Genomic DNA, 15818 nt, shown 5'->3' on the forward strand with positions numbered 1-15818 from the left:
TTATTCCTCTCTATGGTTATTCCTATACCTATTTTGAGCATGGTCGAGCTCTGAAGAGGACTTCTACCTCTGGAGAGTCGGATATCGGAAGGAAAGGGGCACACATCAATTTTCAGCGTCGTGGATTTGAGAATAAATTGATTAGGCTTTTCGTCCATTCAAAATGTAGACTCATTAATTTACATAAGCTATCCTAAAACCTCAAATATTCTTACGAAATGCGTAAACATTCCAAAACACTATTTCCATACCACTAAGTATCAGAGCATGAACCATTGAAAATAAAATAGGCTTCCCAAATGTTTAGTAGAAGGTAGTTTATCAGATAGGAATTCATCGCATGCAAAAATCTAAGGGTATTATCATCTTTAAAGTACAAAAAAAACATTAACAGGCCTCAATATGTATAAAAATAAATAGCAATATACCAAAGTCAACTTATAGAGAAGTACTCGAAAATATGACGATAATTCCTATTTCATGCCATACTCTCATCCACTTTTTACATTTACAGTAAAAAAATAGATGAGAGTAATGAGAGAAGATTCTTAATTATACAAACGAATAATCTTCCGGCATTTAAGACACTTACGAAAAATAATTAAATCAGTGGCGTAGTCAGGAATTTAGTTCGGGGCTCCAAAACCAGGGGGAAAATAAAACCACAGGGTTTAAACTAATTTTAACACTTTTCATAATAGAAAAACTTCATTCGTTAAATAAATATTTTGTAAATTCGTAATTTTTCAATATTTTGTTTTCTTTTATGAAGGAAAATAATTGTGTTTTTATATTTCGGGGGGGAGGGTCCAGACCACCCGTGGATACGCCACATAATGACACCTTAATCACCAATACTAACCTTGAAAGATAAAGTTTATCCTCATTCATGTCAGGAACATCCTTCCTGAATTCCATCCATATCTGTAGAAATTTATTCCCAAGATAAGGCATATACTTAAAGAGGAACCGCCATATGAGGTAGTTTGAAACTGTCCTGAAAGAAATTTCATTTTTCAATGCATTCGTGATAGGCATGACGCGGGTTGCTATCGGCTATTTTCCCTGAAATGATTTTTGCAAAAATTTATACCTTGGATCAGCAGATTCCAGCAGTCGAGCTAGTTCAGGAAGGAATCCGCGACATCGGAAGCTTATTGTCATATCAGGTAATGGCACCGGAAGTTCCACTTCAAGTTTATACAAAGTATGATTTAACATTCCCAGCCAATCGAGCTGAAAAAAAGGAGATTCTTTTTTAAAAAATTAGCCCAAAATACACTACATGAAAAAAGATTAGAAACTTTATTATGATATTCTTATATTATTTACATCATAAAGTAATCAAGACAATGCTTATACCATATAAACCATATCGGAACTGAGGAAAACTTCAGCTCTTTCAAATGCTAAGATAATTAGTAAGTTTTTCATAACCAATAGTTTTAAAGAAAAATGAATGCGTACATATTTTCCATAGACAAATATTTACAACGTTCTTTCCCATTCCTGTGTTACTCAGAGCTTCAATCCGAGGTTTTAGTCGAGCAGGCCAGGATGGAGATCACCGCGAACTAAACCTCAGGCTTGTGAACTTCACACGTTCAGGGAAGGGGGAACCACTTTTCTCGCCAGTCCCCGGACCGGAAAAGTTCCTTGCAACATCGGACTGCGTAGATTTTTATTCTGGGTATTCGAAGGGGTTCTAACCCGGAGATTTTGTAACCAAATTTTAGCCCAACAAACAATTCATTATACCAAAACGCCCCAATTAGAGGCACGAAGATATACTGTATTAGGATACACTTGCGAATAGTAAAGAATTCTACCATTTTTAATTTTTCTGGTGCTTTATAGAGAAAAACACATCTAGAATATAATCTCGAGCATCACCCTCTATTCCGTCCAGTATATTCGCCAACATTCCTATCAAATGTGGTGTTTTGTCCAGACACTCTTTCGGACAACGTAACAGCATTTATACACGTGATATGCAGTCAGCAAATAGCGTCGGTAAATAATAATCTCCATTTATAATATCTTAATTTTGTTCTTCTATAAATAAATTTTTCCCGCGTTGACTCATTTTTGTGGACGGCAGTTTCGGGAACATAACATCTCCCGTCTCTCCGTCCTGAAGAATATTTCAGCTTCCGTCTTCCCGTCTTGAAGACGGGAGCTGGAATACGCCCGAAACTGTCGTCCACCAAAATGAATCAATGCGGCCTTCAACCCGGAAAACATTTATCCATTTAACACATTATAACCCAATTTTACTTCGAAGCAACATCAAATATGTTTACATTTTCAGTTCTACTCAGGAAAGATTTAACCCTTTCGCGCGGGGTTCCTTCACGGAAAGTTGGTTTTGGCTGTACGAAGGCTTTGAGCATTCCTTTTTCTCCCTGTACGGAGTTGTTTCTCGATAGTCGCTTCCTCCACTTAATGACCTTGCCTAGCGGGTTGCCGGACCCTTTCCTCGGCAACTGGGCAAATATAAGATCCTTTTCCCATCACGGCGTACTTTTGCGGTCAGTTTATTGTTGCTAGTGCGATTTTAATTTTTTTAATTGTTACTATTGCAACAAATGTCAGTTCATCAATTCATTTTGCAATGCCGCTACAATTTTTAAACGAAGTTCTGCGGTTATTTTTAGGGTTTTCAGCAAAAGGGCATTATATCATAAACCAACAAATACTTTAAGCTACGTGTTCTCTTGTGCTGTATAGTTTAATGGCCAAATATGAAGCTACCACAATAATCATGATGGAATAGAAAATTTTCAAAACTTTAAAGTGAGAAGTCTTGAAATTTAATTTCTCCCAGAAGCACCCCTGGGTTAGAAAGGAATAATCACGGTGGAAGCCTACGAAACAATTTTTGATCTTCAACGGTTGAAAGTTTTCGTCTTCAATCAGGAACTGAAAATCAATTTACCAATTTAAAGGTTCAACGAGAGTCAGTATTATCAAGAACCATCATCAGTTCCTCTGCCGATAGAAATATTCCATCCAGCGCCATATCATCATCGTCTTCTCCAGTTATCATCATCCAGCAACTTCATCATTTATTTATTTATTAGATATTACTATAAGTAGGCTATTGCCTGGTGGCAGCATAAGGTTTAAACAAATGAATTACAAGTCTGATAACAAAATATATATACATAAAATACACCTATAGCATAAAAAATACATTAATTCTAATATAATAAAACTAAAAAACGAATATTGACCCAAATAACCCAATTTCAAACTCTCCATAATAAACCACAATGTCATCAACCAAGAATTGATGGACACTTATGCTTATAAATTTTAGTATTTGCGGAAAAAAACTTTAAAAAATCTTCAGGTAGGTCGTTCAGCCCTTTTATTCCTCTTTGCAGGTATGATTTTATCAAAATGCCTCTTTTCTGCTTCCTGAACTTAATTTTGAATTAATGATCATTCCTTCCTATGTAGCAGGGTGAGTCCAGCTTTTGACCTATTTCCTTTCAACGCCGCTCTTTTGTAAAGGTTTTGTAGACCCCACATAACCTATTTATGGTTCTTCTCACTTTTAGAGGTTTCCATCCCAAACACCCTAGCATAGCTATGGCACTGTACAGCTTCTCTGCTTCCCTAGAGTATACCTGGCTGCCTTTCTTTGATCAACCAGCTCCAGTTTTCGACTCCCTCCTCTACCCCACCTGACGTTCCTCCTGACGTTCGAAAATTCCATTTCCTCCATCTGTATACCTTACCCAATTTTCTTTCATGCTATTAACGCCACCCATAGCGTACCTCTCCTTCTCAACCATTTCAGATCGTCTTCATTCCTCTCTCTTTCCATCCATCGCGAATTTTCTCCAACACTCCATCCAAATTCCCAGTTGGCGTACTAACGATGCCTGTTTTTTTCGGCTATACATTCGTGTATTTGAAATTTAAAAAACTGGAGCAGCTTCGACTCCTCGGGATACAAGGGAAAGGGACGTCCCCGAATGGGTAACGTAGATCAGGTTATAAAAGATGTAAAAGAGAAGAAATTATTATGAAAAGGCTAGCGGATAGGAGAGAGGACTGGAGAGCTGCGTAAAACCAATCTTAGGATTGTTGATTTATGATGATGATATCCTTATATCATATTCTCATACTTCCATTACTAACGATATTTCTACTACTCTCTCGGCGGTCGGGTACTTATTTACTGCCTGCATAATTATCTTTGCTCATACACTCCTTGCTCTTGGTGTGGCCCCCCGCCTAGTAGAGCACCGCGTTGCACCAACCCTCCCCCGCATAATGAGGTCAGTCACCACCGGGAAGTAAATAAATAGTCCCGTGATATCGATAGTAATGGAAGCCTCCTGTCACTATTCTTGTTGCTTGGAGTGTTACAATATGATCCGTAAATATGATGCAGTTCACCTTCCATCTTCCAGTATATACCACCTCTTCGTCGACGAAAATGTTATTTAGCATGCCTATGATACAGATAAAAGGGGAAAAAATACGTCAATGTGAAAATATATGCGTCACTTAGGGATGAAAAATAGAAGAAATAGGTCACTAAATAAGTACTATACTAGTGCGTCATTATTAGCAAGTGGATAGGAGAGCGGAATGGAGAGCTGCGCCAAACCAATCTTATTTGACTTATGATGATATCCTTATATCATACTATATTACCCTTTTTCATTCTTCTCCTCTTACTAAGGAAGTTCTTTGGAGTGTTACAGTATGATCCGTAAATATGATGCAGTTCAGCTTTCATCCTCCAGAACATAACCTCTCTTCATCAACGAAAATGTTATTTAGCATGCCTTTGATACAGATGTTGAGCAGAGTTGATGAATAGAATAAGCTTTGACTTTCTCTCCTCTTAATCCAGTCTGCTCAAGTTTTATATATTTTTTTGCTTTTTTCATTTTTATTTTCGCTTCCACCGCTGTTTTGTCGAGCTCTCTCGGTTAATTGGCAGATTCGTTTGATACAGACGTTGGGCAGCATTGGAGAGGGAATGCTCTTGCCTGATGCCATGGCGCTTTCTAACCAGTCTCTTTCTTATTTATCCATTATTTATGTAGATCAGTGGTCTACAACCTTCTTTTAATGCAAGAGCCAAATTCGATTTCACATTGTCCGAGGGGCCACAATGCTCCACGTCATTTCATCACCACATCAATAAAATTTAAAATAATATAATTTCGAAGTGCAGTACACTTTATTGGTTAAAAAGTTCGATCAAGCGATGCGATTTTTGACATTGTTTATTTTTGAAGAGTGTGTCGATATTTGTTTTTATCTTCGTAGTAGCAAATATTTTCTTTAGCCTCTAGGGGCCGCGTGAAATAAGCCGGCGGGCCGCATGCGGCCCGCGAGCCGCGAGTTGAATGCCCTTAATTTAGATAGTCCTTATTATTTCTACTCTTACTTACACCGCTGTTCCCCGAACTCGCATGGTAATTTTCAACTATGAAAATACCTCTTCTTCTCTTTTTCATCTTTTATAACCTGTCCTACGCAATTCATTCGGGGCTGTCACTTCCATTTCTATCCCGAGCAAGGATGCCGACTTACAAAAAATATTGGGGGTGCCCAAACCGGGGATATTGCCCCGGGAAATTTTATAAGTAGTGAGTTTTAAGTCCTTTAAGGATTTTAGAAGAGTCATATGATCAAAATTAGAACCCTGATAACTCGAATCTCGATATCTGGTCACTCCGGGGAAAATCGACAAGCCTGACACATTTTTTTCCTCACACCCATAACGACTTTGTGAGGGGCCTCTGGCCCCCTCAGGCCCCATGGAGTCGGCGCCACTGATACCGAGGAGTCGAAGCTACTCCAATTTTTAAAATTTTAAACACGAGGCAATACAACCGGGAAATGCAGATATCATCATCATAAGTCACAAGATTGGTTTGACGCAGCTCTCCATTTCGCTCTGCCATCCACTAGCCATTTCATAGCGACGTATTCCTTCTCTTTTTACCGGGAGAAACGAGACGTTACAACTATGAGATCAGCCTTTAACCACTTCCACTTTAATTTATTTGCTGAATATTGTGCTCCTATCCTCTCTTTATATATTCTGTGGTCCTTTTTAAATGGAAAGGCAGGTAATTAAATGATATTTTGTAGTTCATAATCAACGTAGAGGAGTGAAATAAAAAGTGATAACTATTTCATATAGTAAAGTATATAATTATTTAAATAAATCGAGAACACAGCTATTGCTACTCGTATTAAATAATTTAATCCTTCCAACGCATCATATTTCATGAAATATGAGTTCTATATGCACATTATTATGATTTTCTAATTGTTTGAATTTCAAAATATTCATATTGATCCCCTAAATATTGATAAAATTATAAATATCTGATGACGTAGTCGACTCGTCATTGCGCGATTCGGAAGTCCATGACGAGATAGACTCGTCACTTAAGCGCAAGGGGGTTAATGCAGTGTAAAGCCCTGCTGCGCGCCACTACCGAAGCCCACGGTGCATTGGACGCGGAAATGATGATTTCACACGCAGGCAGGGCTCGGTTCGCAAACGGACCCTGCGGCATCGCGCCTCGTCCTTCATTCGGAAGTTCCCCTTCAACTTCTTCTTGTTGCATTTGCCCTCCCGCACGCCACCCCTCCAATCAATACACAGCCCGCCCTTCATATTTGCCCCCCACCCCGCTCCGCTGTCGCCGTGAGCGCCGCTTGCTCATGGTGTGGACCCCCCGCCTAGTAGAGCACCGCGGTGCACCAACCCTTCCCCCCCATCCCCGTAATGGGGTCAGTCACCACCGGGAAGTAAATAAATAGTCCCGTGAGAGGGGTAAGAAAATTATCCGGCGAAGCTAGCGAAAGTTTGCCATTAAGTTGCGAGCCCACGAATGTATAAGCAAGGATAATTATGCGGGAGTTAACTAAATATTCCCACCGCCGGCAGAGTCGTAGAAAATTATCCGGCATAGCTATCGAAAGTTAGTAAATCCAGCCATGAGTGTATGAGCAAAGATAACTGTGCAGGCAGTAAATAAATATTCGACCGCCGAGAGAGTAGTAGAAATTTATCCGGTGAAGCTGGAGGAAGTTTGTAACGCCAATAAGTTACGAGCCCACGAGAGAGAATAAGCAAGGAAAATTATGCAGGAGGGAACTAAATAATTCGAACAAGCGAAGGTTTTTTTAAGCCGGCATAGCTTAAAGTTAAAGCCAATGAATCCATAAGCTAAGATAATTGTGAGGGAGGTAAATAAATAGTCCGACCACTTTAACAGGCATAGACATTTATCTTGCATTACTAGCGAAAGTTTTTAAAACTAATAAGTTACGTGCCCACGAATGTATGAGCAAAAATAATTACGCAGGAGGTAAATAAATAGCCCGACCGCCGTGAGAGCCGTAGAAATGTATCTGGCGATACTAGCGAAAGTTCGTAATAGCAATAAGTTACGAACTCATGAATGTATGAGTAACGATAATTATGCATAATTTAGGCGAAAAATAATTGCATTAATATATGTTTACGGATGCATTATGGGTTCGGTTAACCTAATGAATACACGAATGAGAAAAATAGTTAGGGCACTGAGTATGACTATATTTTTCATTCTAAATAGTCAGCAAAAGTACAAGAAGCCAATGAATGAGTTGCGAGACCACGATAACCAAACGTTCCCACGGATGCATGTAGTGGTAAGAAGTTATGGGACACATAAAAGCTTCCACGCTGTATAAGCCTTGAAAGCTTCCCGCGACATCATTAGGAGAAGTTCATAAGCCCACAGAGTTGCGAGCCCATGAATGTAAATTCAAGCATCCCCATCGAGGCATAATTAAGTCCATGACAATCACGAGCTTTATACTTCTACCACAGTAGAAGACATCTAAGTTGTGTTACGCATAGTCAGCGTGAGCTTATATAATGGGTAAGGCGACTATGAATGCATAGACAAATATCCTCTAGGAAGCGTAATGAGATAGGTCACCACAGAGAGATAAATAGTTCAAACTCCGTAGAAGACAAAGATTTATTCTGCATAATTAGCAAATGTACACAAAAATCAATGCGTTGCGAGCCCATTATAGAGTTCGATAATTACGAAAAAAAGGAAAAATTATCGCGAAGAATAACAAAAAAACGTCGATGGATTCTCTCGCCAAAGCGAGCGTATTGATATTTTCGATTTTTCCTTCCTGGCGCTAAATTCCTTTTTTTTTCAGGATATTGCTTTCACGCATTTCAAGTAAGTTTATGATCTTCGGCACTTCATTGGGGCTGCTTCATTAAGACTTCCCACCATCCATGAGAAGAAACAGCTCTTTTATGTTAAAAATACCGCCATCAATTGCTCAGGGTGAGTACTTAAGGTTGTCCATGATAGTGGAGAAGTGAATCGCTAGACTTATCAAGATTCTCCGAGTCAAAATGTACTTTCTCGACTTTATGTCACAGTTTCTTTTTCCATTTAAAGACTTTGATCACTCCATATTGGAAGGTATTATTATTACTATTACTAAGATCTTAAAATCCGGAAAAATAACTATGGTAAGATATTGGCAAAACACGTCGAAATGGAATAAAGATTGGAAGCGTTTGGAATACATACGTTAAATATAATATTTACGATAGCAACAAGATAGTTGTTTTATTACACAGAGATAAACGGTAAAATTTCTGAATGTCGAACAGCATCGTTAGCAACTGATTATTGAAGACCTCATTGACTGTACGTCTAGCACAACATTAATTCAATGACAAATATTTCTACAGCTTAGGAACTAAATTTTTCCGGGGTGGACCAATAAGTTGGATAAAATGAATAGTAGCCATTGGAATGACATTTCCTCCCACATAAAGAAAACTTTCAGGCAGGTATTTACTTATTATTCTAATCCGTTTATTCCAATTATCCGCTTATTCTAATCTGTTACCTTTACTTTTTCGATTCATTATGCTCGTAAGTACGGTATAATTCCAATGATGCCAGTTTTTACGTCTTTATAAGTAGTAAGCACCTACTTCAAATGGAATTGATATGATCGTACTCTTGGCTACCAATTTTACACCGCTTGATGGTTGTTGGCAGCACTGTACAGACCTGAATGAACATAACGCATACATTTTATTCCTGCTTTATTTCATGCAACCAATTGTCTCGACAAGTGTAATCCAACTAAAAACACGAAATGGATGATAAGGAAACGGAAATTGTGCTTCGTGTAGGCGATAGAGCTGAAATGTAACAGTAGCTACTTATTTAAGTAAATGAAAACTTAGATTAATTATTTACACACCTTTGATGAATCTGCAATTCTATGTTAATTTCGCTTCATATGTGAGGAAGGATAACACCTTTAATGGAGCACAACCACCCGTCAGAATCAATATGTCTCGACAGCAGCGTATGCCTCACATGATTACCTCTCTTTGAAGATGATAACTGCGTATGTCCGTGTGCAATTCGTTTACTGCACTGCGTCCGCAGTTTAAAATTTTTTCACACAGATAATCGGGGCTGCACATCAGAAAACCTGATCGTTTATTAAAAACGGCAATCAATATCATGATTTCAATGATAAGGACAAGCAGGAAGCATAATATTATTACTGCACGTACACACACGTCTTGATATTCGATGTCTACGGGATATTTTATCATTCCAATACATATAACGATAACCATAAAAAACTATAAAGTAAGGTGGTAAATATCCTCAAATAAAAAAATATACCTCTTGAGGTTTGCGCTATTCTACTGGGCATATACTTCCAGGTGCTCGATTGGGATATGTTGTAACATAACAAAGTTCTCCACAATTATTATTTGACGGTGAACGTTCCCAATATCAATAACTTCTTACAGAAACTTATGTCATACGTACTTTGTTTTCAATACAACGCTGATCAAATATATTTTATTTATAATCCATCTGAGATTACAAACGTTAAACTGAGTTATTATTTCAAGGAATACGGGATTTCGTGAAAAAACGAAAAACAATAAATTGTCTTAGAAGTGAAAATCACTCAGATCCTTTTAAATGTTACTTAACGGTATAGACTAGGTCATGTCTGCCTCCAGATTTGCAGACCAACTCTTTCCATTGATTGCAGAATAAAATGTATAAATGATTTAATCTGACGGTCGGAGCCGTGATTGGATTATAGTTGACACCACTACCGCCCGCAAGCTCGATGGTAAATAAATTTAACACAGGTGTTCAGTGTGCACACTGAAATTATTCGGCCAACAGCTTAAGTTCCATAGTCAACATATAAAACCTTAGTTAAAAGATGGAAATAATAGAAAACGACTTCATCACAGATTTGCGACTTACTGGTTGCCACATGGAACGAACTGACTAGATTATTAATCCAATTATTTACCAACCATTTTGGCTTTCTGTGAGAGTGCATTACTGTCTTGTGCTCGGGTTGCATCGAGCGATGTACGCTTGGTGGAAGCTCAAGCCACCTGAATTAATGCGCCATTTTTATGCCATTGTGTTTGTTTTAATTACATGTAACGTCCATGTGGGGATTCCGCATAATGATACATGCTGGTTATTGGTTACCCCCTGCCAGGGGCGCAGCTAAGAATTAAGGCTAGGGGGGGGGTTTAGGCGCAGCTAATACTTTGGGGGTGGGGGTATTGCATACCCACCAGGGTAATTGGGAGTTGCGGGGGCCCTACCCTAGAAAATTTTTAAGATAAATAGTTCAAAATGGTGAATTTTACGGCTTTCTGAGGGATATTTTATTGATCCTAACACTATTCTGTAAGTAATACTAATCCATTAAGTAAAATGGATTAAACTTAATAATTTCTATGAGCCCTGGGGGGTTTTAACCCCCCCAAATCCCCCCCTCCTCGCCGCGCCACAGCCCCCTACCAAACACCCCAGAATTGCTCGCACGATATTGTGTAGGTAGATGTAGAACCATGACGTTACACCAAACCTGCAGCCAGATAACGTAAAGAACGTAAAAGAGCAAAGTGTAAGGGGGACTGGAGGCAAATTGTGGAGAAGACCAAGTTCAACCAAGAGCTGTAACGTCACGAAGAGGGAAACTTTACGGCTGTTATTTTTATAGTAGTATACCGATTAAGGCAGGTTTCCATAAAGTACTAAAGAAGAATTCTGGGAGCCTCCCTTACTTATGCGCTTCTCTCTTCAATTCACGATAATACCTTATCCTTTTCATTCTATCTGAAAATCCTATTCTATTCCCTCCCCTCCCTAGTTAACCTAACATTCTTCCCTCTAACACTGTTTTCAAAACCCCCTCCCCGCTATGTACTACCTCCATCCATACCTTCTGTCTCCTCCGTATCTCATCTAAAAGCTGCTTCTCTTTACCCACCACGTCCAGCACTTCGTCGTTCCTCCTACTCTCCGTCCATTTCACCTTCTCCATTTTTCCCTACGCCCACATCTCGAATGCCTCCAGTCTTCTCTCCTCGTCCTTTCTCAGTGTCCACGTTTCCGCATCATTAAATCCCTACACTTCAGATCAGACTCTTCACTAACCTTTTCTTTTTTACTTATACAAAACGATCCTCTCATAAGCTCCTTCCTGTTCAGGAACACCTCCTTTGCTAATAAAATTCTCTTCCTGGTGTCCTTACTACTGTACCTGTATTCATCTAACGTGCTGCATAACGCTGTATATTTTTAAATGACGCTCTATCGTTTAAACGGGTATGTCATTACTTCATTTTCACTCGCTGGGGAGAGTGGCTATGTGACTCGTAACTCCCAGTACGATTGTAATATTCCAAAAATTTGAGCCTGAAGCCATTGAAATAATACTCCCTTGAACGCAGCCCCCGATATCCCCATGCACTGGCCTTAAGATAAAGCATCCTTCCCGCTTAATCGGTCGTTTTGGGTGACAGATTTCAAAGGTGATAATTTCACTTTTGAAAACTCTAAATAATTTTCCAAAACACGGCACGAGTAAGCAACTCTGTACGCAGTCACATGCACGGGGGAAAATTTATTAGTAACAATAATATTAATAAATATATTTCTCCAAATTCCTTAAATTTACGACTAAAGTAGTAAAAAATGAAGTAGCTTTAGGTAGCGTCAGTGGTTAAAACACCAGCGTCGAAATTACCATCTTTTAATTTTATACAATGACAGTCACACCAAAAATTAATTTTCATGCATAAAAAAATATAAATCATTAGATATGACCCGTGGCAGTGAAGGCATAACATGTGAATAAATGTAGAAACGAGAATAGATAAATGAGAGCACGAAAGATTAGTTTGTTACATGTTCGTTTCAGGAACTGAAAAATAGCCAAAAGTTTTAACTTTTAGACAAAAAATATAACTACTTTTCTTTGTCCAAAAATGAGATAGGAAACCAAGCACATCAAAAAGAACACCAGGGATGAAATTTGCGATGAAAAAATCCCGGCTGAGCCGGGTGATTTTTTCATGGCAAATTTCATCACCGGTGTATGTTGTTTAAATTATTTTCTCAGCAGTTATTTTTAATTTTGTTAATATAGTCAAATACTGAACACAGTCAAATCGGCTTTTCCTGAACATTGCTTTACGCAATTGATCCGTCACCAAAAAAGATCGATCGAGAAAGAGGCATGCCTTTTCTTAAATTTGACATTCCATGATAAAACATAATCTATAAATAGTATTTTCTACACTTCAACATAAAACTTCACTACCGACCATGATTTCGACATTCTATGTCATTTTCAAGGTCTCACTGCCACCTATTTTTATTAAAGTGTGGAAATTAGTATTTGTAGTTTATATTTGAGCGGGTTGGAAGCCAAGGGATACAAGCGATGTCTCTTTTCTATACAGAGTTAGGTAGAGAAATTAGGTACAGAAAACAAACGAGATCAATTAGGTGTTTAGTAGTGCATTTGATTTTCCACTCGAAGGAGATAAAAAACACCTCTGACTGCAGAGATTTCCAAATTTCCCTAAATAAAGCTTCCCTGTGGTGTGACACTTGGAAATTAAAGCTCAACCCTAAAAAATGCAGCATCATGACTATTGCGTTAAAAACACAACCCATCACTTTCAACTACACCATAAATTCATCTCCCTTGACCAGAGTTACGACGATGAAAGATTTGGGCGTTATAACCGACCCCAAACTAAACTACTCCGACCAAATTCAGACTGTAAAAAATAAAGCCATGTCTCTGTTAGGCCTTCTTTACCGCTTCACGGAAATTAAGGATCCCATTGCACTTTACTCCTATAGTTTTGTATTGCTCTCCAATTTGGTCCATGTCAGCCCCGACTAACCTAAAATCCCTCGATTGCATCCCCCACTTCTTTGCCAAAATAGTTAGGCATAGAATCCCTCACCCACGCAATATGTCCTCTGATGCTGTATTGTCTTCTCTTCCCTTGTCTAATCTGCAGAATCTCAGACTTAAAACGGACTTCAACTTTCTACACAGCATATTGAACTCGACTTTTGACTGCCCTGAACTCCTCTCTCAGTTGAATTTTAGAATACCGACTCGTTCCACCCGCTCGCTCTCCCTACTCCACCTACCGATTCCCAGAATCTCCCTGACCAAGCGCTCACCTTTATATCGCCTCTTATCTTATCGCCTTTATATCCTCCCTTCTAAATTCGCTCCCTCCTTCCATAGATCCTTTTTACCTGTCACGCAAAAAATTCACCGCACAAGCTTTGACCCATATGTCTGCTAATTGAATGTTATACTTCCCTACTGGTTAATTTCTTTGTTTGTTTTTATATTGTTATTGTATTGTGTCTAATTCATGTATGTCATTGTTAAAAGTTTCACTGTAAATTGGCGCCACGGCTGTATGTGAAATTTACTTAAATAAAATAAAAAAATAAAAATGTCAGCACAGAACTGAGTCTCACTCGTATCCCTTGGCAAGCAGATTTTTGTGTATTTATTCTAACAATTAACTTTACCTAACTCTGTTGAGAAAAAAATCTCTTGTACCCCTTGGCTTCCAAACCACTCATTCATCATGGATATATTGCATTGACATTCCAGCTTTCGTGCGTTGATTTGTAGTAGAACTTTCAAGTAATGACATTTAAAAAGCCCATTTCTGAGCTATGATAGTGTTTCCGGGCTCAAAAACTTTCTTGCTTACCTCTGGCGCGAACTCCTGCAGCTCCTCCATCGTCATTCTTCCGCTGTCGTCGACGTTTTCTTCCGTGCCATTGAACGAAGGTGTGTAGCACTTGCTGTTCTCTGTCACCTGAGACGAGAAGAGAACAAAAGAAACCCACAATCCTCGATTAGCACCCAAAATGACGAAATATTTTTGTCTTTCCTGGTGGGTGTTATGCAAAAATTCTTCTCGGGTTGTCAACCGGGTTAATACATCCATTTTCAAACAATTCGGCCGCTCGCTCTGCTACTGACCCTGGAATCTTTACCTCTTAAAGAGATAAAAATTCAGGCGTCTAAACGTTGGAAATTGAGTCAATCACGTGGTTGACAACAAGAGAAGAATTTTATCAGTCTGCGGTGAAGGGCGGCCCTGTTTTCTTCACCCCTAAATACGGTAGCAGAGTGAGCCGTCGAAAAGTTGAAAATTGAGACAATCACTCGATTGACAACACGAGATGAATTTCTGCAGTCTCCAAAATCTTCTCGAGGTGGATTTATGGGGAGCTGAGTGGTTACCAATACTTCATTACACCAACGTCAGAATTGTTTGAATCATTGAGAACAAATTTGAAGGTATATCTTAAAAGGATCACGCAATCTTTCTATTATTTTGAATTGAAACTTTCGATCATGAGAGCAGTGCATGCGTTCCTAGAAAGATAGAGGTATCAAAACTTATAGATAGCATCAAAACTTTACGAGGGAGTTATGAGAAGTTACGTCAGACATCACTCTTCGTGCAAATTACGTGGTATCATCACATGATCGTCGCAAACAAAAGCCCATTTGGGAGAACGAGGCAAACATGAACCATGTGTTGACCATGAGGTTATCCGGCAACACCACTTCTAGTTCACTTCCACTTTCCTCCGTTTCGCAATCACTTTCGTGGAACAAAAGTTTCCACTTAGTGGACTCTATTTCATTTATAAAATTAATGATAAAATTCCTATTTCCTATAAAATCATCGTTTTAACAATAACGCTGTCCCGGTGAACCCAGCAGCACAATACTGCCTGCCAGTTAACAAAATCAATTTTGCGCAATTTGTTGCCGGTGTTTAGCGAGGTTTATGAGAAAAATAAAAGTTAATTCTAGCAACTTTGACGTTCGAATAGCGATAAAATAAAGCGATAAAATTGCCGGAACATTAAAAATGGCAACTTCTAAATTTTTTTAATATTTCATTATTATTTTTCTTTTCGATATCAAAATATCTTTTAATACCAAAATAGTACTTTTGATTTTATTTTTTTTGTTATTTTTTGTTTTCAATTGAATTCACAAAAGCCGAAATCAAGATATCACACAGTTTTTCTATCTGTATGCTATCGTTAACTAATATTCTCTAACCCAAGGTTAGAAAAAGGTTTAGACTTCGGATAGACTCATAGAGAAGTGGTTTGTTGAGGCAGTGTGTATGTAGCTTGGAAACTTGGATCGTAATCCCAAATATCAGAAAGAAGTGTGTAATTAGTGTCCATCAGTCTGGAATTGAAATTAATTACTAGATGGGATATGAATATTTATATAATAGGGAGATTTTTTTGCAATTATGACATCTGATGAGTTGATAAATTTACTGAGAAGGAAGAATGAATGGATAGATTTATTTGGGATGATTCTAGCTTTTTGCGTACAATTCTATTGATGGCGTGGATTTCGCA

The 15818-nt window shown here is 38.5% G+C and overlaps 1 protein-coding gene across 2 annotated transcripts in view; it reads right to left on the reverse strand.

Moving 5' to 3' along the window:
* The window catches only part of LOC124171853 (neprilysin-1-like), an 88828-nt gene that overhangs the window by 34214 nt on the left and 38796 nt on the right, over positions 1–15818 (reverse strand). For both annotated transcript variants that reach the window (XM_046551211.1, XM_046551210.1), the window contains exons 7-9: positions 14129–14236; positions 1094–1236; positions 863–997 (exon numbers count right to left, since the gene is read on the reverse strand). In XM_046551211.1, coding sequence (XP_046407167.1) covers positions 863–997; positions 1094–1236; positions 14129–14236 — 386 coding nt within the window. The remainder of the gene's footprint in view (positions 1–862; positions 998–1093; positions 1237–14128; positions 14237–15818) is intronic.

Source organism: Ischnura elegans, chromosome X (assembly GCF_921293095.1).
Source record: "Ischnura elegans chromosome X, ioIscEleg1.1, whole genome shotgun sequence".
In the NCBI taxonomy this organism is placed as follows: domain Eukaryota; kingdom Metazoa; phylum Arthropoda; class Insecta; order Odonata; family Coenagrionidae; genus Ischnura; species Ischnura elegans.